Below are 22584 nucleotides of genomic sequence, written 5' to 3' on the forward strand. Positions count from 1 at the left end.
AAACGCGCCCACGAGCCCGTGCGCGCGCCCCCTCTCTGCCCGCTCTGTCACACGGCCAGCCATCACCTCTCTGTATGTAAGTCCCGTGCCCGTGACTATGCTCGCGCATCACTTAACAGATGTGGCTCTTTCCCCATTCACCCCAATCGGGAAGTCACTCACAGAACAGCCTGTCCCTGCTGTTTGCGAGCCGTCATGCATAAGCACAATAAGCGCGCTCACACATTCTGTTCAGCTCGCTGTGTGCGGCAATCAGGGCGATTTGGCCACTCACCCTCTAGCGTTACGCTTCAAAGCGTGGGAAGCTATCCCAGGGATATCCAAATGGGTGTTAAGCACGATAAAACAAGGTTATTTGCTACAATTCGATCGCCGCCCTCCCCGCTTCCGAGCGCGGCTCGAAACGACTGTGAACACGGAAGCAGCCTGCATGCTTCGTTCAGAAATAGCAAACCTTCTGTGCAAAAGGGCCATAGAGAGAGTGCCGCCTTCTCTGAGCGAGTCGGGGTTTTACAGCCGTTATTTTCTTGTTCCCCAGAAAGACGGCGGCCTCAGACCGATTTTGGATCTCAGATTTTTGAACAGGGCGCTTGTGAAAAGACCGTTCAAAATGCCTACAGTCAGGAAACTCCTCGCGCACGTGCACTAGGGGGACTGGTTTATATCTCTCGATCTGAAAGATGCCTATTTTCAGATTCAGATAAATCCCCGTCACAGGCCATTCTTGAGATTCGCCTTCGACGGTCAGGTTTATCAATACACCGTCCTTCCGTTCGGCCTGTCCCTAGCACCCCGTATTTTCACGAAGTGCATGGCCGCGGCGCTCGCACCCCTGCGGAGCCAGGGCTTGCGAATATTGAACTATTTGGACGATTGGCTGATTTTGGCACAATCACACACGGAGCTACTGTCTCACAGGACAGTTCTCCTCAGTCATCTGAACAGCTTGGGTCTCACAATCAATTGGACCAAGAGCTCACTTCATCCCAGTCGAGTGATTTCCTTCCTTGGAATAGAGCTAGATTCCGTGGCTATGACGGCTCGCTTATCAACACAGCGCGCGCGCCGTGTTCAGCGACTAGCCGCATCTTTTCAGATGAACAAACTCACGCCTCTGAAACAATTTCAGAAGATGCTAGGTTACATGGCCTCAGCCTCAGCAGTACTCCAGCTGGGTTTACTGCGCATGCGCCCGCTTCAACATTTGCTAAACACCCGCGCGTTTCGCCGGGCTTGGGCCACAGGCCGCCAGCCGATCAGAGTGACTCAGACCTGTATCTCAGCTCTGCAGCCCTGGTCAGTAGCCGAATGGTATCAGCGGGGAGTGATGATGGGAGCTGTATCTTACCGAAAAGTCATCTCGACAGACGCGTCCAACACGGGTTGGGGTGCGGTCTGCGAGGGCTCACCGGTGTTTGGCCTATGGTCGATGCAGGAAAAGCTCCTTCACATAAATTGTCTGGAAATGATAGCGGCCGAGTACGCGCTTATGCGCTTCCTCCCGGTCATTCAGGGTCACCACGTCCTGGTCCGCTCGGACAACAGATCTGTGGTATCCTATCTAAACCGTCAAGGCGGTGTCAGGTCCAGGAATCTCTTCCATCTGACAGAACGCATACTGAGTTGGTCCCAGTGCCATCTGCGCTCGCTGAGGGCGACGCATGTGCCGGGCCACCTGAACCCAGACAGACTGTCCAGAGACAATATTCCCCCAGGGGAATGGTCCCTGCACGCTCTAACAGTCCAGATGTTATGGCGCCTATTCGGCAGAGCAGAGATAGACCTCTTTGCGTCAGAGGAGAACTCTCACTGCCCAGTATTTTTCTCGAAAAGCGAGGACGCGCTGGCCCAGGACTGGCCCAACCGCCCGCTTTACGCCTTCCCTCCCGTCTCGCTATTGCTACAGGTAATACAGAGAATCAGGGAAACACGCTGCTCGGTGCTCCTCATAGCCCCGCGCTGGGAGAATCAGACATGGTTTCCGGAGCTTGCGCAGCTGTCACTGACAGCCCCGTGGCCCATTCCAGTGAGATCAGATCTCCTCTTTCAAGCTCGCGGCACGATCTGGCATCTCCACCCAGAGCGCTGGGCGCTGCACGCGTGGGTGATCAACGACTACCCGTCGCATTGCCAGAAGGAGTTATGAACACTATCATACACGCTAGAGCTCCTTCCACAAGAAGACTCTACGCGTCCAAATGGTCTGTGTTTTTAAAATGGTGCACCGACAGAGATCTGGACCCAGGGACGTGTGGGGTTTCGCCGCTGCTCGTGTTTCTACAGGAGCTAATGGATAAGGGCAGGTCCCCATCCACGCTCAAAGTATACGTGGCGGTCGAGTCACTGGGAAAAAACAAGCTGGTCATCCGTTTCCTCAGGGGAGCTAGAAGGATGAACCCCCCTGATTCCTATCTGGGATCTTTCATTAGTGCTCGAAGCTATGAAAGCCCCTCCTTTCGAACCGCTTCAATCCGTGGATGTGAAATACCTTTCACTCAAAACCGTTTTTCTGACTGCCTTGTCATCAGTTAAACGTGTGGGAGACCTTCATACGCTGTCTGTCAGCACCGTGTGTCTTGAGTTTGGACCAAATGACTCCAAGGTCATTTTAAAACCTAGACACAGCTATGTCCCCAAGGTGATCGGTACCCCGTTCAGAGCGCAGATCATTTCCCTATCGGCTCTGCCAACATCCGATAGCGAATGTGACACCAATCTCCTCTGCCCTGTGAGAGCACTGAGATTGTATACTGTGCGCTCTGCCTCTTTCAGACGCACTGAGCAGCTTTTCGTTTCGTTCGGAGGGCACGCCAAAGGTCTCGCCGCCTCGAAACAGACACTGTCTAGATGGATAATGGACGCTATTGCTGCTGCGTACGCGTCAAAAGACCTGCCATGCCCGTTAGGCATTAGGGCTCACTCCACTAGAGGCATGGCCTCCTCGTGGGCGTGGTCCAGCGGGATTTCCATTCACGACATATGTGTGGCAGCGGGCTGGGCTTCCCCCTCCACCTTTGTCAGATTTTACAATCTGGAAGTACCCGCCCTGCAGGCGAAATTACTAGCGGTCTAATACGCTACAGCTCTCCTGGTGAGCTGCACTGATGGGAAACTCTCCACAGACCGACACTGCCGCTCTGTCTCTTTCCCACTATGTGCTTATGTGTTACATATACACTGGCCCGCACTCTTGCTGACCAAAATGTTTTCTTCACTCATAGGGCTCCCCGGGGTTTCTCCCCCTGGGCTCATGCTGTGGATGCTTGGCGCACACGGCGTTGACAATGGGTTCCCGTAGCGTAAGCTAGCTTACACAATACGAGAGAACCTCTCGTAAGAGAACGAGTCGGTTACCTAACGTAACCTCGGTTCTCTCTAGATGAGGGAACGAGTATTGCGTAGCCTGCCGTGCTCGCGCCACGAGCGATTTTTCGCTTCATTCTATGAAAACCAGGGATGCAGCCTTCGGACCTCGCTAATATAGACTCTAGCCACGCCCAGTTTGGCGGGCTGTGACGTGATGAAGGCGCGAGCGCCTCTCATTGGACGCGAGTTCATTTTGTCCGTCCATAGGCTGCAGCAGTTGCCGCAGAGCGACCAATGAGCTCGCTAGCTAGCCCGCTCAAGGTCTGCAGCTGCTGCACTGCGTTGACAATGGATACAAAATTAAGGATAATTTTTGGCTTTAATATTTCAGAAAAGATTAATCTTTCCTGTAGCGTAAGCTAGCTTACGCAATACTCGTTCCCTCATCTAGAGAGAACCGAGGTTACGTTAGGTAACCGATTCGTTTTTTAGAGCGTTTTTAAGCACACTTGTTCAAGAAGAAAAGTAACCTGCGTATGCGTTGTAGCCGATAACTATGTATTTAGTGAAATAAAACACATGCAAGGGATGATAGTGTCGATGAACAATCGCGCTCGGACTGCAGCAAACGTGCCCAGTGTAAAAACGCCCCTAATAACATAAATAAAGTTCTATTTCCTGGCGAATGTAAAGGCCCTTTTACACCAAAAGTGAGATGAATAAGCCTCAGGCTGAATGAAATGTAAATCCACGCCTGTACAGTAGAGGGCGCATCTCTAACAAACCTCTCCGCTGTGCTGCCGTTCTGATCACAGAAGAACAAGACGCAGGAGAAGAAAGATCAACACTTACTTCAGCCATAAAAACAACACAATGAAACACAATTGTGATATTTTCAGTTTTTCTTATTTGTATGGTTGAATTGGATCATTGAAGGTCAGCAGCAAAGACATTGGATAATAAAGTAAGCTTAAATGCATAAAGTACATTTGTGTTATTTAAGATATTTCATTATTGCAGGTTTGCAGATCACTGTTTTTATTGAGTCTGAGGAATACTGAATCAGTTTTTGTGCAAGTCAGATGAGTAAATGCTCACATTTAGTCCAGAACAGCGCACACAAAACCTCTTCACTCACTCACTCACTCACTCACTCACTCACTCACTCACTCACTCACTCACTCACTCACTCACTCACTCACTCACTCACTCACTCACTCACTCACTCACCCTTTCTCTCAATAGGAGAGCTGTCAGTCAGTACATGAAGAGACAGTAACTTGCGTTACTTTTTGGCATTACGGTATTTTGTTGTAAATTTAAGAGTTATGGAGAGAGAGAAATGAATAAGAGAAAGAGGTGGGGCTTGTTGTCTTTAATGGATGTGGGTGAGATAATTTGTGGAGAGATTCAGCACCCGGGACTGACCCCTGCTTGTTAATACGGTAATTACAGACTGACTACACACACACACACACACACACACACACACACACACACAGAGAGAGAGAGAGAGAGAGAGAGAGAGAGAGAGAGAGAGAGAGAGAGAGAGAGAGAGAGAGAGAGAGAGAGAGAGAGAGAGAGAGAGAGGATGACAGCTAAAATATGTTGGAATAAGTTTCTCTCACTGTACAGAAAGAGAGAGTTAAACCGACAGTGATTTGTGTAGCGGCTCCTGTGACGATCTGAACTGAGGCCTGTTTGCACCTAGACATTTGATCAGTAAGCAGATTGCAGTTCAGTAAACACATACACACACACACACACAGCTGAGACGTCCCGCTGTTTGTAGGAGAGTGTGTGTGTGTTCGGCTGTAGATGTTGTTCATTACTTTCACTCTCTGTCTTGAGTTCTGTTTGTCCTTCTATTATTCTCTCTCTCTCTGGTGTCCAGAGATGAGTCTCTCCTCCTCTCATTTGTTGGTTTGTGTTATCTTTCCTTTCTTCCTTCTGTTCCTTCCTTCCTTTCTTCCATCTTTTCTTAATTTTGTATTTTTCCATCCTTCTTTATTTATTTTTATTTATTCATTAATTACCCCTTTGTTTCTTTCTTTTGTTCCTTCCTCACTTCTTATATTTTTTCCATCCCTCCTTCCTTTCCTTCATTTGTTTTTTCTTTCCTTTCTTGATTGTTCTCTTCCATCCTTCATTCATTTGTTTGTTGTTTGTTTTGTTCTTCAGTTATATCCATCTATCCTTCATTCATTTGTTTGCGCGTTTCTTTCTTTCTTTCTTTCTTTCTTTCTTTCTTTCTTTCTTTCTTTCTTTCTTTCTTTCTTTCTTTCTTTCTTTCTCTCTTTCTTTCTTTCTTTCTTTCTTTCTTTCTTTCTTTCTTTCTTTCTTTCTTTCTTTTCCTTCATTTCACTTCCTTCTTTTCTTAATTTTTTTCTTTTCATTATTCATTCTTCCATTCCTTCATTTGTTCATTCCTGCCTTTCTTCGTTCTGTTCCCTTGTTCCTTTCTTTCTTTCTTTCTTTCTTTCTTTCTTTCTTTTACTTCATTAATTTGTTTGTACCTCCCATCCTTCATTATTTTCTTTCTTTTATTCCTTCTTTCCTTCCTTCATTTTCTTCATTCCATCCTTCTGTATTTTTTTAATTCCTTCATATGCTTTCGTTCAGTTGTCATTCCTTCTTTTACCTTTCTCTTCTGTTCATTAGTTTGTTTGTTCTTCCCATCCTTTATTTTCTTTCCTTTTCCTTCATTTGTTCCTTCCATCCCTCAGTTTGTTCCTTCATCTCATTTATTCATTTGTTTGTTTGTTTCATTGTTGGTTAGTTCATCAATCCTACCTTTCTTTCTTCCTTCTGTTCCTTCCTCCCTTCCTTTATTTGGTACTTCCTTTTCTTCATTTGTTCGTTCCTTCCTTCCTTCCATCCTTCTCCTCCCCCGTTTACTTATTTTTTTCCTCCCATTATTTTGTCCATTTGTTCCTCCCTTCCTTCTGTCTATTCATTTGTTTCTTTCATTCCTTCCTTCCATTTTTCCTTTTTATTCAGTTGTTCTTTCCTCCATTCATCATTCTATAATGAAATTACTTTCCTCACACTTAAATATAATAAATATTCTTTTACAGTGCTCCATTGTGGCCTACAAATGACAAATACTGTTACTATGCCGCAGCACTGCAGTGAGAAAAGGCTTTAGAGATTTTTATTCATATCTGATTTATTTGGTATCAATTTTCACTCTCCATTTCCTAGAATCTGAGTGTATTTGAGCTAAACTCATCTGTCACGGGACTGATCAGACATGATTTCAGTCTTAATGTAACTTCATTTTGACAATTCAAGAGAAGCACCCAGTCAGCTCTGAATGTCCCTTTAGCTTTAGAAATCACCCAGAGTTACAATGTCACATTGAAGAAATACGTTGACTGTGAAAAAGAAATAACAGCATTAAACACATTCAATTGGTTACACATGTTAGCATGTTAACTTTGACAGCTACATAATTCATAAATGGATAAATAATTTATCCATTCAAAGCTAAAAACACTGTTTATAATTGGTACTTTCACATTATAGTTGACATTTATGAAGTTTTTTTTTTAGTTTTCATCCACAGACGCACACTTCCCAAGTCAATACTGTCGATACAGTATCGAATGCGTCCAGTGTTGAGCACATTGGACAGTAGAGGACAGCTTAGCTGCATTGATCTGTCAGGAGAATCTGATTGGCTTATGGTTTTGTGTTTAAATGTGGCGGGACGTTAGATCACTATACGTAAGCTCTTCTCTCATATTTCAACAATCTCGAAATGCACAGTAACAAGCTCTGTGCTCTGGACGGTGGCTGTTCTTGCCCTTTCTGGTCCCAGCCGCGGCTGAATTGGGGTGACGGTAGGCTGGCGGGGCAGGCCCATGAGGAGGCAGAGGGTAATGGTGCTTCAGCCTGGCACTGCTCCAGCATACAGAGCTGCCATACAGCGTTTCATCGAAGGTACAATTACTTTCTTTTTCTTTTTTTCACTTACTATTGGTTGGATGGTTTACAATGATGAATTCTTTTAATGTTTGTCCCAGAGGAAGGTGTTTTTGCCGTCAATGCTCTGGAGACCTAATTTAGCGGTCCGTTATGTTTCATAATACTGTATCGTGTCAAATTCGTATCTGATGTTTCTACTGAAATTCCTTTAGGGAGAAATAAAAATAGATGATATGAGACTTAAAGAGTTATAAAATGAATGTTGATAGTCAGATAACTGGGTCTTTTGATGGGATGTGAATTTGAGTTGAAATTTTTGACTTTGGTAAATCTGAGCGATCTCTTCTGAAGAGTTTAATACAATATTGACTTATTCTATGATTTGTGCATTTCCAAAAGGGTCAGTCTTCCTATTCAGCCTATGTGTTAATCATTTTGCATAGATATGAATGTTGCACAGTAATGGGACTGTATTGGGTCATCACTTGATGACTAATGTAAAATATGGGTATTGAAGCAAAAACACTTGAGATCCATTTAATAATTATGGCCTGGAAACTAAGATTAGCAAGGGGTAAGATTTGCACTTGCAGAATCACAAACCTGCATTTCTGAATTTGAAATTATTATAAAATGTAAACTGCAAATTTCAAAAACAGGTCATTGCATGTGCTATAAAAGTAATATTTTTTCCTTGTGCTGGAAAGTGCATTTGTTTATATATCTGAGTTGATTTGGGCTCAAAACACGAAATGGGCAGAGAGTTAATGATGAAAGACATCAGGCCCTGGATTATCAGAGTAAAAGGCGAGTGCAGTCATTTACAGTGTGTTTACACCGCGAAACAAATTCTCTCCTTGCCATTTTCGCGCTCTTCCACACAGGATTGTGGATTGATTCCACACTCTCCGACTTGCCGTAGAGTCCTCAAACTCAGAATAGGAGGGGCCATGTAGATGAGCTCACAAATCTGCATTTTGAGTGGCGTGTGGCGTCAATTTAACATCTATCGGCGAGTGGCGTTATTTTAACGCGTGGCGGCGTGTGACGTTAACTTATCGCCTGACGGCGCTTATTTAACGCCTGGCGGCGTTATGAAGACGGCGTTTTAATATTTATACGGCGATCAAATCCACGCGAATTCTGAACCATTTGGCTTTCGATATGTAAGGGCCCTTACAATCACGTCATTTTTGCCGCACGCACCTTTGGGCTCATGCGGACACGTCGAGTTTAAACAAGGCTTAACGCTTTAACCAGCTCAGCCACAGTAACAGCTCATATTAGCCAGCTAAACTTTTACTACCCTGTTAGAAAAAATATATAGTTGCATAGTTTCATGTGGTTCTTCTCCCTCGCTGTATTATGGGTTTGCTATGTGGGGAGAATGTGCTGGTTACGTTCATGAGACAATCAGCTGATTACTATTATTATATTATGTATTAAGACCCTTGATCCTCACCTGAAACTTTATCCATGATGTGGTTTATAATGGACTGTGGTACAGAAACTTGGTTTACGCTGGCTATTCTCTGCTGTCTCAGACGACGATGTTTGTCCCGTTTTAGCCACCGTAGCTTCTTCGAAAGGGAGGGGTGAGCGGTGCGCTGAGCCCTTAGTGTAAACTCGCAACCAAACCGCTAGGTGTCGCTAAAAATCACACACTGGACCTTTAATTTTTTTCAATTACGCATGAAGTTTATTTACTGGGTAATTTTAAGGCAACGGGTTTCCTCACTTTTTTTAAGTTAAGCCAACTAATTACTTTTTACAGTTTTCTCCTGAGGAAAATTAGCCTGGTTAAAACCAGACCATTCTCAGTTGTAACTGAGTTATGATCTGGCAAAGCGTCATAGACAAATCATTTCCAGAGGGGCGTCACCAACGGACGTCGCGGATAGACCTAAAACCAATCAGAGCGATGAAGGAGATGACGTATGCAGAGCGGCGGAGAAACATCTCCGAGTGTTGTTCTTTGCTCGGTTTTTAACAAAAGGGAAACGTTCAAACCGCTTAAAACAGACGCGATAGCTGATTCGAACGAGTGATGTTCGACGGCGGCATCCATCTCTGTAATGTAGGCTACAAAATCTGCTTCAAAATCCCAGCGCTGTCGTCATCGTGTAAAGCCCGCCCCAACGTTTCTGATTGGTGAGGCGATTTCGGCGGATTGGAAATGGGCTTGAATGAGCTCTTTGCCAGACTAACTTTCAGAGCAAATCTAAATTTGCCGGAAGTTGTCTGGGTTTTCCTTCCTCTTATTATTATGTGCATGATGTATTCAGTACAATAGCTCATGGAGACAGCAAATTCACAAAAGAAAGGGTCAGGAGATTATAGAATATTGCAGTATAATGAATAAACGGAAGAACTGTTGGAACTTATAAGTGAATATTTAGTATTTGAATATCCTGATTATTCAGATGATGCTGAATATGCTAATGAAGTCTGTATAAAACAAAAAGTTTCCCTACAAGGTCAAAGTCTTACTTCAAACTCCACAGATGTTCATTTGTTTTTGCTTTCACAATTAAGTCCTCATCTCTTTTATGGATATAATTAAAAACATCACAGCTACAGGAGCTAGGGAAATTAGCTCTCTCTCTACAAGGTTTGGTTTATGTGTGACGCGATGAGGTAGTCAGTGGGCATGAATAATTCATACACATCATATTAGGACAGGAAACCGTTGCCCACCTTAGACCTGTTATGCCACTCTTATGCAAGCCACATGTGGCGGCTAAATACAGCTAAGAGCCTTTGAATGAAAGCCTTGAACTTTACATATGCAGTACATCGTATTTATTAACTTACATCAACTTAATAGCAAACAGCAAAGACTTGTATCGAAAGTGACGAGAAATAGCAGTGCTGCAATACAGCATTTAGAGAATTTTACAGTATCACCGTATTTTTGACGTGTAAAATGGTAGTACCAAACAGGTGAGATGATAAACACAGTTATGGTTGTGGAGTAAATAACCAAAATCAACACTTTCCCCAACAAGCAGTGTAGTTCACTTAAACGCTACAATACTGTGTAATGTCATGGCACACCGTATCGAGTTCATCCTAAACAACTCTCTTTGTCATATATATCATTGGAAAGACAAATTAGTTTGGGTTATTGTGAATTAACAGATTTGAAGAAGATTCACAGATGAAAGTCCCCCTCATTTTATCCCTTAAAACTCATCTTTGATCACCAAAATTACACTTTTTTTTACCTTGATTTTTTTTTTCATGCCTTAAAATAGCTTGAATGTAACTCGACACCCTCGCCTCATTTAGTATACGCGGTTCTATGAATATGCTAATTAGCCCCGCCTCCACTCACTCAGCTCAGAGATCCACTCGTTGACGATCACCTGATGATCTGATTGGTTACAAGGTAGCTGGTGACGTCAGAAACACCAGCGATTTCAAACCGTGTTTTTGAGACTGTCTTTGGTTCACTGCAGTTTTAAGGAGAAAATACTCAGCAATGCTGTTGACTTATGAATTTGTACATGGTTTGGCTTAAAGCATATTAAAAGCACCACATAGACATTAAACAACAATAAAAACTTGATTTAAATATATTTAAAATTCCCTTTAAGTAGCTTCAATGTAGTTGTATAGGCTGTCAAGCTAAAATTTGAAAGTTGCTTCCATAACACTGATATCTTTACCTTAACAACTAGCTGAATAGTCTTTCTCAGCATGGAAGATTTATTTTAACCAACTTCCGTAGGAGTGTCGTTTTTTTTTTGGTCAGTAAATCAATGCCGTAGTGAATAATCCGTTCCTCTGTTGTCTGTTTTCCTTGTTTAATGATGTTTTCTTTCTGTTGATGGAGGCCGTCTCAGACTTGTCTTTTCAGCGGGAGATCTCCTGTTATTCCCCTTGTCAATCTTCCCCCGTTCCAGGTCGAACTGCTGGCTGTCGGAGCAATTTGATCTCCCACAGACTGACTGTTTGCAGTGTGGAGAGACTCATTTTAGTAATGCAGGATACTGAATATGCCAAAAACTGAAGTGAAGTGAAGTTGGATATCTAATTCTAGCATTTTATTGAACCGAAAAGTTAGAAATACCAATTAAACTTCAAGTTTAAAGCTGCTTTGCCTTGGAGATTCACTGAAATGTCCAAGGTTTAACCATGTTATGTCGACTTTGTGAATCACCATTTACATAAACTGAACTCACGTCGGACCTGAAGTTGTCTCTGTTTGCTTTTGTGGGGCAAAATAATTTTCTTTTGGAGATCTTGAAGTGAAAAATTGAGAGATGGGTCTATTCACCCTGCCTACTAAGTACTAAAGCTAGTTTGTATGGATGAGAAAGTTCAACAACACATTCTGAGAACAACTTTATATTTTTACGGTATTTTTCTCAACATGATTGAATTGCTCTCTAGAGCTGGGTCAAGATGGAATAATTTCATGCTTCATTTCTGGGGTTCAAGATAGTGCCTGCAGGGCTTCCCCTTGGTAAATACTATCCACGGATTGAACACACTAGCTGGAAGACATGCTGATATAGAATAGACTTATATATTGAAAAAAGGTAATCTCATGTTTTAATTAGCTTGTGGCTATATGTATTTAACCTGTTCATGTTAACTGTAGTATATTAACTGTTATTTTTTTTAGAATGTATATGCCTTTTCTGATGGTATCAGATAGTGATACTATGGTACATTGACACAGTATACCATTTAAAAGTTATCTTGAATTTTGTTTTCTTTTTTTTTTATTCAGCAAGGATTACTTTACTTTACAAAAGTGACAGTAATGTAATGTAATGTTTTTTTTTTTATTTCAAATAAATGCTGTTATAGTCATCATGATAGAATACTGAAAACAATTATCATGGTTTCCACAAAGATATTAAACATTATTTATAATAACCAGAAATGTTTGTGGATCATCAGATCAGTATATTAGAGTGATTTCTGTAGGATCATGTGACACTGAAGACTGGAGTAATGATGCTGAAAATTCAGCTTTGATCACTGGAATAAATGACATTTAAAAAAACAGAAAACAGATTTTTTAGGTTATAATAATATTGCACAATATTACTGTTTTTACTGTGTTTTTGATCAAATAAATTATTTACTCAGCCTTCCGAGTAAACCAGACTTCTTTCACAAACATAAAAATAAAAACACTGAATTTATGTTTCTCATGTTTTGGCATAATATAGACAAAGGGTGACAATTTGTATTTCTTCTTCAGGAAGGAATGAGTTTTTCCAAAAGTGCTGTGGTAATTTACCTTGGGCTTTGGCTCTGTATGACCTTCCCACAAGCCACACCAAACCACAGGGTAATTGCTTGCTAATGACTGTTAAAAAAGAAAGGAAATGTCAAATGAAGTTTGGAAACTTTTATGATTAATCTTCTTCCGCGGTGGCAGGAGAAGATCTGAGCCATTCCATCAATCACATCAGGCAGAAGAGTGACTCTTTTTTCAGGGTCGAAAGCATTTGCCTTTGGATCCCAGCTCTCTCTCTCTCTCTCTCTCTCTCTCTCTCTCTCTCTCTCTCTCTCTCTCTCTCTCTCTCTCTCTCTCTCTCTCTCTCTCTTTGCATTTACTTAACGGTCCTTTCTCCTGTTTCCATCTCTCTCTCTTTCTTTGTCTTCTATTACATGTATCTAAGCGGTTTAGTGCCTTGCATCAGCACTCAAAGAGCTTTGTACATCTCCCTCCCAGAATATTTAATGAAAATATTCAGACTTTTGTCCACATTTGACCTCTCCTTTCTGCCTCCTCCCCTCCCCTCTTCTGATGGTGGTGTCGAGAACGCCGTTTGTCTTCTTCACACTGAAGGACTTGAGCACTTATTTGAAGATCAATTCTGGCCAAGTTCACATTCTGAGGGGTCAGAAATAATCTTGCTTCCTAATATTACACCAGACTGTCTCCATGGCATTATCTACACTATAGTCTTAAAGGCAAAGAGACACAGTGTCACTGTATCAAAGTCATCAATTGTCCAGAGAATGCCTCATCTGACTTATTTCTTGGTAAAGATTTGCCAAAATCAACAATGTGATTGCATGTATTTGCAAACTTATAGTTCAAGGAAACGTGTCCACTGTCATTGAATCAATCACTCAACCAAATAGTTCAAAAATACTGATTCATTTTGGGTCAAAATAAGTGCTGAATTCTGAATTGCATATTAGCACATTACTCTTACTTTTTTTACCATAGAAAGATATGGTAAAAATGCTAAGATTGGTATGCTAGTATGCGTTTCTGAATTCATTGGTTTAGTTGCCCCCTATACCCTCACTGTCTGAATTCACTTACTCATTTTCATTCACTCATTCAGTGGACTATTTCAGTGGAGTAATGTTGGGAATATTGAATGAGGGGATTTTAAATAGAGCCAGTGTGTGTTCATGGGCGAGTCGTTGAATTATTCTCTTAACCGATTCATTTAAGACAGTGATTCATTCCAGAACATGCCTATGTAGATTGTTTCAGATCCGTCACAATCCGGGTAATTTTCACCTACAGTTTAATGAATACTCCGATTTCAGACATACTATTCTTTTGGTGTACTATTTTTCGCCTACTATATAGGGATGTAAGCATCTTCAGACGCAGCCAGTGTCTCCTTCTGGGATACCAAGTGGAAGTTTGTATTCTCGGATTGAAATGCTGACAGAGATCTGGACAGATGGGTAGATTGCGCAGGATATCCAGAGAAAATATAATTCTTAGCCTCAACGTCCTATGGATGACTGACAGATGCTGTACAGTCTTTAACCACACCCCTTTCTTTGACTGATGGGATGTGTTTCTTATCCATCTCAGTGCGTAGAGACCTTTAATTTTTGCCTCCCACGGATTTGAGTGGCAGTAATAAGCCCTCGGCTTTCGTTTCCTGACTGCCCGAGAGAGAGAGAGAACAGTGGGAAAAGCAGACACAGGAAACGCATCACTGAACCCTGACAAACAGCTCCACGATCCGTCTTTCCCATCACCCCAATGATTACACTATGAACTTGACCTGCCCTTTGGGATGGTTTTGATAGGTTGAAACACTTTTGTTTTAGCTGTCAGCATCTTCTAGAGGGTTTTTCACAGAGTTTCCATTTTCCCACAGTCACTTTTATAGTAGTTAACACAGAGGTACCGCCGACTGCAGCTCTGTTTGAAACACAATGGGCTCGAGCTCTTCACGCCACGAGACTCTATGCAAAGAGCTTTCAGACCAGCTTAACCAGACAAACAACACTTTTTCCAAGCCGTGTAGGGCTACCTGGCTCAGTGGTTCATGTGGGTTGTCTACAAACCGGAAGGTTGGTGGTTCAATCCTCGGTTCCACCTGACCAAGTGTCGAGGTGTCCATGAGCAAGACACCTAACCCCAGCTGCTCCCGACGAGCTGGATGGCGCCTTGCATGGCTGCCGTCGCCCGTCGGTGTATGAATGAGTGTGTGAATGGGTGAATGTGAGGCAAATGTAAAGCGCTTTGGTGGCCATTGGGTCTGTGAAAGCGCTATATAAATGCAGTCCATTTACCATTTACCATTTACCTCAGGCCTTTGTGAGGTTTTGTGAATGCCCATTAATGTATTATTTACAGTCTTCCCTCACTTTTGATCTCTCGCTCCCTCTTTCTCTTCCTCACTGCCTTGTTTTTTAATCTCTTACGTGCTGATATGCGCTGGTATCATCTTTTACCCTTCATTAAATATTTTGTATTTACCAAGGGCTCTCGTAGCACTGATCACATTAGCTACGCAGGGGAAAAAAAGAGCTTACATAAGAAAGCCAAGTGAGAGAGTAGATACACAGAAAGAGAGAGAGAGATATAGCCAGGGGTCAGAAAAATAAAAAGAAAGACCAACGGCTTTTACAAGCACATCTGTAGTTTGTTTGGGTGTTGGGTTGGTTGGATAAAGCAGAATGTGAACGGCAAAAGGGAAAATACATATATAGTAATACATATATTTAATGAGTCTAACATAAAATATTTAAAAAGTGTCATCTATGAAATGTATTTAAGTTTGATCAACTCAATTTAGCTAGATTTAGGAAAGAGGAGCGCCTTCTGCGCATGTAAGTATGTGAATTAATATTACTCAGTACATAAATATATAATTACACTGACACCTTAACATAAAGTGTAACTGCTTCTTATTTTTTAGGACCAATAAAGTCGGCATGAAAAGAATCTTCACCCTAACGGTTTTGTAAATGTATGTTGAAGATCTTATTGTGATTGATTCATCCATAATGGAACAACATATCTGTCGCTATTTCTGTTTAATTGCGAGTTTTGTTGCATTGTCATGTTATTTGTGATGACAAGTATATTTTTCACCTGAGTTTCATTATCATAATGCACTTTTCACATGTTTTACATAACATTAGATTGACCCATATGCATGGAATATCAGTCACTTAGAATTTAGAATAGAATTTCGCAAATAATTTCAAAGAAAATGCAAGTAACATGATTTCCATTAGGGCTGGGTATCGATTCAGATGTTCAAATTCGATTCGATTTCGATTCACAAGCTCACAGTTCGATTCGATTCTCGATTCGAATTTCGATTCCTGATTCGATTCTCGATTCGACTATAATGAATATAGATGTAATACAAATCTCAGTCTAAATCTCAGTTATCATTTTTTAGACAATTTTTTATTACATTGATCTCACCTAAATGTTTGTTTTTACAATGGGGTAATTTTTTTGTTAAGAGTTTATGCAACACATGGAAGCTTGATTTCAATCTTTGAATTAAATTGAAAAAAGTAGCACACATAAATACAATAGAATAGGCCTAAAAAGACAAATAAAGAGACATAAAAAGAAAAGTTTTTGGGTAGGTCAGAAATACTACAGAAACTGAATAAAGTAATCCAATGTAAAATAACACTGGATAGTCTTTTAGTACTGACTGAATTAAATACATAGGCTATTAATTCTGATTCCTTACAATTAATGCTATATTATGTTGTTTTGACAACAAAATTAATGACAGACACATATGGCTGCGTTCACTCTAAGAACTAGTGCACGGATCCATTACTGTTTCATTATACTGTCTGTCACACGCGTTTTATGCTTATTTAAGACATAACCGACCGACTGTCTTTACGAGGTTACTCACCAAGACCAGAGTTTTGACATCATTTTGCGTGTTTTTAACTGTTAAAGCGATATAATCCACGAAAAAGAACTTTTGTTACTGGCGAGCTGTTTGTTGTGAGGCGGATTTAGGCTGCACGCAATGAAAAACATGCACGAGTGCGCGAGCACAGGATAGTTTAAAATTGCTTGAAAAAAGACGTGAAAATGATAAACGTTAGTTACGATGCAATGCTGGCCCGATTGTGCAAGTGAATCATGTCCCGACTCCTAAACACGAGTGTGTATCGACGCCAGCAGCGCTTGACGCTTGCCTTGTGCAGAGTGAGAAGACGCAGCACGCGAGCCCTGAATATGGAAAAAATCGATTCGTGGCCGCTGAGAATCGATTTTGAATCGACCACATTGAAAAAAACGATTAATCGAAAAATCGATTTTTTTGCCCAGCCCTAATTTCCATTACACGAGAGTAGATGTTAAAACTTCATGCTGATTTGTACTCGGCTTTCGCCAAGATAAGCAACACTAAGACGTAGCTTTACAGTAAACTATGCTTCACCCATTTACGCTTCTTTCCATATGGTGGTGTGACTCCCCTTCTGTCCGGCGTTAACGACTGCAGTGTACTTGGCGCGTCAGCACACGCGACGGCTGCAACTACAGTGTGATCTCCCTAGTGGACCAGCACGACAACCGTCTGGATTGAGCCGAGTAGGGGACTTCTCTAGGGTCTTCAAGTGGGCACCTTCCGTCCTCAGTGTTTTGTCGACTAGCCCACGACACCTCAAGAGGGCTCGACAGTGACTCTGGCGTCCCAGAGTCACCCCCCTCCGTCCCCCACTCAACTCAGCCCAGCTTACTGACCTCTACATCCCTCCTGCTGCTGAGACCTAACCACAATCTCACAATCTCTCCGCAACCCGACCATACGCGCCAACCCGTTTGACTAGGCTGTCAAGCCCCACTGGTGCGTTAATATGCAGTTTCAGTGGACAACGGTTCCGTATGGCATACCACCTACCGCAAAACACAATATCTACCCAACCACCCGTCATTCACGCAATATACACAGGAACGTAATGACTGTAAATACTATACAACCTATACAAATAAACCAACAGACTCTTCAAGTTTTCAAGAATTCTACGAAACCATAGCGTGGCGGCCTGTACACAGCCAGCCAGAATCTTTCCGTCTCAACCACAGCCAGTTGCTCCTCCTCTCTGCTGCTTCAGATAAGTTCTTTACTGTGCGACGCAACTCTTGGCCGCTGAATCCGACGTCTCTGAGGAACCGGGTTGTAGAGTGTGCCACAAAAACCTCGACAACCCACTTCCACTTCCACACAATGAATTAAATGGGATATTTTGAAGTAGAAAAGACTGAAATAGTTCAGTCTTCTATTTTCAGTGTGATTATTTGATATTTTTCTCTTTTTTTTTAACTTAAAATCCAGTTATTCACTGAAAAATAACCAATGTTATTTCCAAGATGATAACTTTTTTGATAAGGTTTTGTGACAACAATGAAGCATGCAACTTTTCTATTGCATACTGCAAAGTACATACTGCTTGACAATAGTATTACACAGTAGGTAGCTGCTGATACTTTGTATGCATGGAAGAGCCTGTATATGATAATTATGTTTTGGCATCACAAACAGACACTGACATACTGATGTGCTTCATTTGCATTTTTACACACACACACACACACACACACACACACACACACACACACACACACACACACACACACACACACACACACACACACACACACACACACACACACACACACACACACACACACACACACACACACACACTGCTCAGCGGGTCCTTGACCTGAAACACCTCACCCGTCTCCTGTATCTGGTAGGGTTAAAGATCGTCCCTCGATGGCCACTTAGAGGAAGAATTAATGTCTAATCTTCTATTTTTCTGGACTTCGAGCACATGTTTGCTGATTAGGCATGTTGGGTTGCCAGGCACTGAATCATACATGTGCCATATGCTTAGAAAACTTGACTAATTTACTAGTTAAACGTGTCTGTGTGTGTTTGTCTGCATACACTGTAAAGTGCATTATTTGTTGTGTCTTTTTGTTATTCTGAATTTCTGTATTGATCACTTTCAGTAAGTGCTGGAAAACTGTGTGAATATTAATGATAAAATTAGGGCTGTCACAATTAAGAAATGTTTGACTGGCAATTAGTTGTCATATAAATAATAATAATTTGCCTGCATTATTCACGTCTCTTTGAAATATTATTACAATTTAAAATAAATGCTTCTATGTGAGTATATTTTAAAATGTAATTTATTCCTGTGATCAAAGCTGAATTTTCAGCATCATTACTACAGTCTTCAGTCAGTGTCACATGATCCTTCAGAAATCCTTCAGATCCACATAATAATGAATTCATGGAGCTTCCTGTAACAATGACAATGATCCGTGTATGAAATGGCGGGGTTTGCTCAACATCTCTCCTCATCTGTCCTCCACAGCTGCGTCCAGCTTCAGCTTCTGCCGGGCTGGGCTGGACCACACAGTCTCAGCAGAGGAGCTGAACTATCAGCTGCCACGCAGGGCCGGGGGCAACCTCACCTGGCATGAAGGACGCGGGCAGAGGGTGACGAGGAGGACCGTCAAACTGCTACAGCAGCCCGGCACAGAAGGAATACAGGTACACTACCACACTCCCCACAGGAGAGAAAGTCACTAATGACATCTCATTACCATCTTAAAGGGGTCATGACATGTTTTTATTTTATTTTTTTATTTTAATATGTTCTTTGAGGTTCATGCATAATGTTAGTAAAGCTTTTGTACAAAAGGCTTGTCAGTAAACGTCACTGTTATGATTGGCTTAGGATTGGCTATGATTGCATAGGAAATAGTATCAACGCCCTCTCATTTTTGCACGTGAGTAAGTGTTTGAAAACATTATCTATATAAAATCGTCATTTCCAGACAAAGCATTATGAAAACATTTATTTACGGTTTGTGATGTAACTGCTGTCAGATCCAATACCGCTGACTGCTTCAACTGTCAACAAAAGTTTTTTTGTGAACTCTCCATTAAACTGTGCCTCGTTTACAAAACAATCTGCAGTCAAATGCTCCGAACAAACATAAAATCCTCCGAAGTGATCCATGACGCCATTAAAATAAACCATCCACTTGGTTCCGCCAAACGAGGTGTTTAAACTGAAACGTTCTTTCACTCGTCCATTTGTCCTTTTGTCGATAGACTCAAGTGTGTGAAGTAAGTCAGAAACTGATTGTGCATCTGTATACTCTATCCAGTGTAGACAGCGTCAGTGATTATAATGGACTCTTTTGAAGTTACGCTCACATCCAGTGTAAGCAAATGTCAGCCGTTGAGTGACTGAATACAAGTGGGCGGAGCCTATGGTGCGATGATGTAAAACTATTCATCAATGTCTTGCTCTGGAGGTTGTCATATGCAAATGTATTTGCCAGTGTGCATCACAGATCCTGCACTATCAAAACGAGCTGTTTTTGGAGCTTGATTAAATAAATGCTTTGTTTATACAGTAACGAGGAGGATGTTTTTAGCTCTGAAACTAATAGGGTGTTTTAATGGTACAAAGACCTCTTATATGTCAGGGCAAATTTGATTTCTCCTGTCAAGACCCATTTAACGGTTTCCTTTGGAGTTTCAGAAGAGATATTTATAACTTCTTTATACTGTTAATGGTTGCCAACAGTTGTATTTGTTTTTTACTTTTACAAGGACAAAGCTCTGAAGGTCATGTAGACGTTTACTTGTTTACAGCACTGGCTTCATGATATTTCATGTTTTCAACTGGAGTGTGTAAACTTCTTCTCCGATCTATTTGTCAGTGTTAGCCCATCTTTTTCACACACACCAAACCGTCATAACAGGCTCATACTCCACCTGTCGTGATGAGGAAAAAGAGCCTCTGATGTCTGGATATTATAGCGTCTCATTATGAGAACCATTAGCCAACAATCAGGCTAAGCTTAATCTGAAGTGTCTCACAATACGCATGGTTTTTCTATTACCAGACACAAATGAGAGGCGTACTTGAAATTAATTAGTCCCTCTTTGTATGCATCAACCTTGAGGGCCATAATTTTTTCATAATAAAATATTTTCACCCTAATTTTAACTACCAGATTTGATTAGCAGGTTCGTTACGCTCTGTCTGTTATGTTGCGAATAATTGATTTGAATGGAGTGAATTGAAAAACGCCTCGGTTCCGACTGGAACCTCGGTTCCCTGAAGAAGGAACGAGACGTTGCGTCGAGATGACGCTGTGGGAACGTCTATACCAATGCCACCATAGTGGCCAGTGCCTGTCTTGTGTGAAATCAGGCGAGCACAGCAAAGACAGACTAACCTGGGATCCAGGAGTGAAGCCCAAAACTAAGTTGTAAACCAGTTGTAAACCAGAGTGTGTGCGGAAAGGAACAGCCCACCGCATCACACACCTCTCGTAGGGATACCCCTAAAACAAGGCTACAAAGCCGCCATACTCCTCCTGCTCCAACGGGAGGGAAGCATCCGTCGTAGGGAACTCCTAGCACAGGACCCTGGGACAAGAACCAAGGCTTCTTCCACCTAACTAGGGCACGTAAGTATCGCCGCATGACCCTGATAATGCGAAATGGGGAAAACCCTTTGGTCCTGAGGCACCACTGCAAGGGTCTCATGTACAACAGGCCAAAAGGTATCACGTTGGACGCTGCTGCCATCAGACCCAACAGTCTCTGAAACTGTTTCACAGTGAGTGACTGGCCTAGCTTTATTCTTTTCACAGCCGACAGGATGGACTCTATGCATGCCGGTGAGAAGTATGCCTTCATTGACATTGAGTCCCAGACCCGCCTAGAAAAGTGGTCCTCTGTAGTGGAGAAAGCACACTCTTTTTGGCGTTTAGCCGTAACCCCAACTCTTTCATGTGGGCGAGAATGACATCTCAATGCCGAACCGCCAACTGATGCGACTGAGCCAGAATCAAGCAATCGTCGATGTAGTTCATGATGCGAAAACCCTGCAGGCACAGAGGCGCCAGAGCTGCATCTATGCATTTCTTGAAATTGCGGGGTGATAGTGCTAGGCCGAATGGAAGAACTCGAGATTGGTATGCCTTTCCCCTGAAAGCAAACCTTAGGAACTTCCTGTGATATGGAAGGATGGATGTATGGAAGTATGCATCCTTGAGATCTATCGTGACAAACCATGATCTGATCTGTGGCATGATTTGTCTCAAGGTTAACATTTATAATTTTAGCTCTATGACTGGGACGCAACCCCCCATCCTTCTTTGGAACGATAAAATACCGATTGTAGAACCCAGTTTCCCTGTTGGAGGGAATGTTCTATGGCCCCTTTCTCTTGCAGGGTTTTCACTTCTTGTTCCATTACCAGAACCTGCTCGGGGCCCACCACGGTGGTTAGGACCCCCATAAACCTGGGTGGATGAGACCCGAACTGTATTTGATAACCCTTTTCTATGGTCTGCAGGACCCAACGAGAAACATTTGGCAGTAGCTTCCACGCTGCCAAAAATTCTATTAGAGGTACCAGCTTCTCGAGACTTGCTTCTGGTTTTTGTTGCGCAATCAGCCCGACGCATCCCAGTGCCGCTACGTTTCCGGGCGAACATGGAGATATGGGCTCGTCGGAGACTGCTGCGCCCCGAAACACATGAGGTGGCAGGGTTAGCATAACAGACCCCTGAGGGCACCGAAGAGCAGCGGGCACAATATAATGAGGTGTTAACCGCTTCACTTCGGGGCAGGCCCTCATTGACCTAACCCCTCTGGCGTCAGGACCTTATCCCCCCAGCCTTCTTGGAAATAATGACGGTCCTAAGATCCGTCTCACCCCTTAAAGGCTGCAGTTGAGAGCGCCGGCCCGACCACAGTCCTTTAGTGGGGGCTCAGGAGCAGATGCTCTGCTTCTGTTGAGATATGTTTGGCAGAAGTTCCCACGCTGCCAAAAAATCTTCTAAGAGAACCAGTCTCTCAAGACTGGTCTAGGTGTTACTCGAGCAACCAATTCGGTGCCCTGTACGGTGAACTGACAGGGAACAATTGAACTGACTGCTCTGAGACCCTCCTCAGAGGCGACGAGCATTCCAGTGCCGCTACGTTTCCGGGCGAACACGGAGATATGGGCTCGTCGGAGACCGTTGCGCCCCGACGCACATGAGGTGGCAGGCTTGGCAGAACGGCCCCACGAAGGCAT

General features: G+C 42.6%; 1 protein-coding gene across 1 annotated transcript in view; it reads left to right on the top strand.

Moving 5' to 3' along the window:
• Window positions 1-22584, top strand: part of samd10b (sterile alpha motif domain containing 10b) — an 86948-nt gene that overhangs the window by 17831 nt on the left and 46533 nt on the right. The window contains exon 2 of the mRNA XM_056235323.1: window positions 18847-19025. Coding sequence (XP_056091298.1) covers window positions 18847-19025 — 179 coding nt within the window. The remainder of the gene's footprint in view (window positions 1-18846; window positions 19026-22584) is intronic.

This window comes from Rhinichthys klamathensis, unplaced genomic scaffold (genome assembly GCF_029890125.1).
Source record: "Rhinichthys klamathensis goyatoka isolate OS25496 unplaced genomic scaffold, OSU_Roscu_1.1 h1tg000419l_1, whole genome shotgun sequence".
Taxonomy (NCBI): domain Eukaryota; kingdom Metazoa; phylum Chordata; class Actinopteri; order Cypriniformes; family Leuciscidae; genus Rhinichthys; species Rhinichthys klamathensis.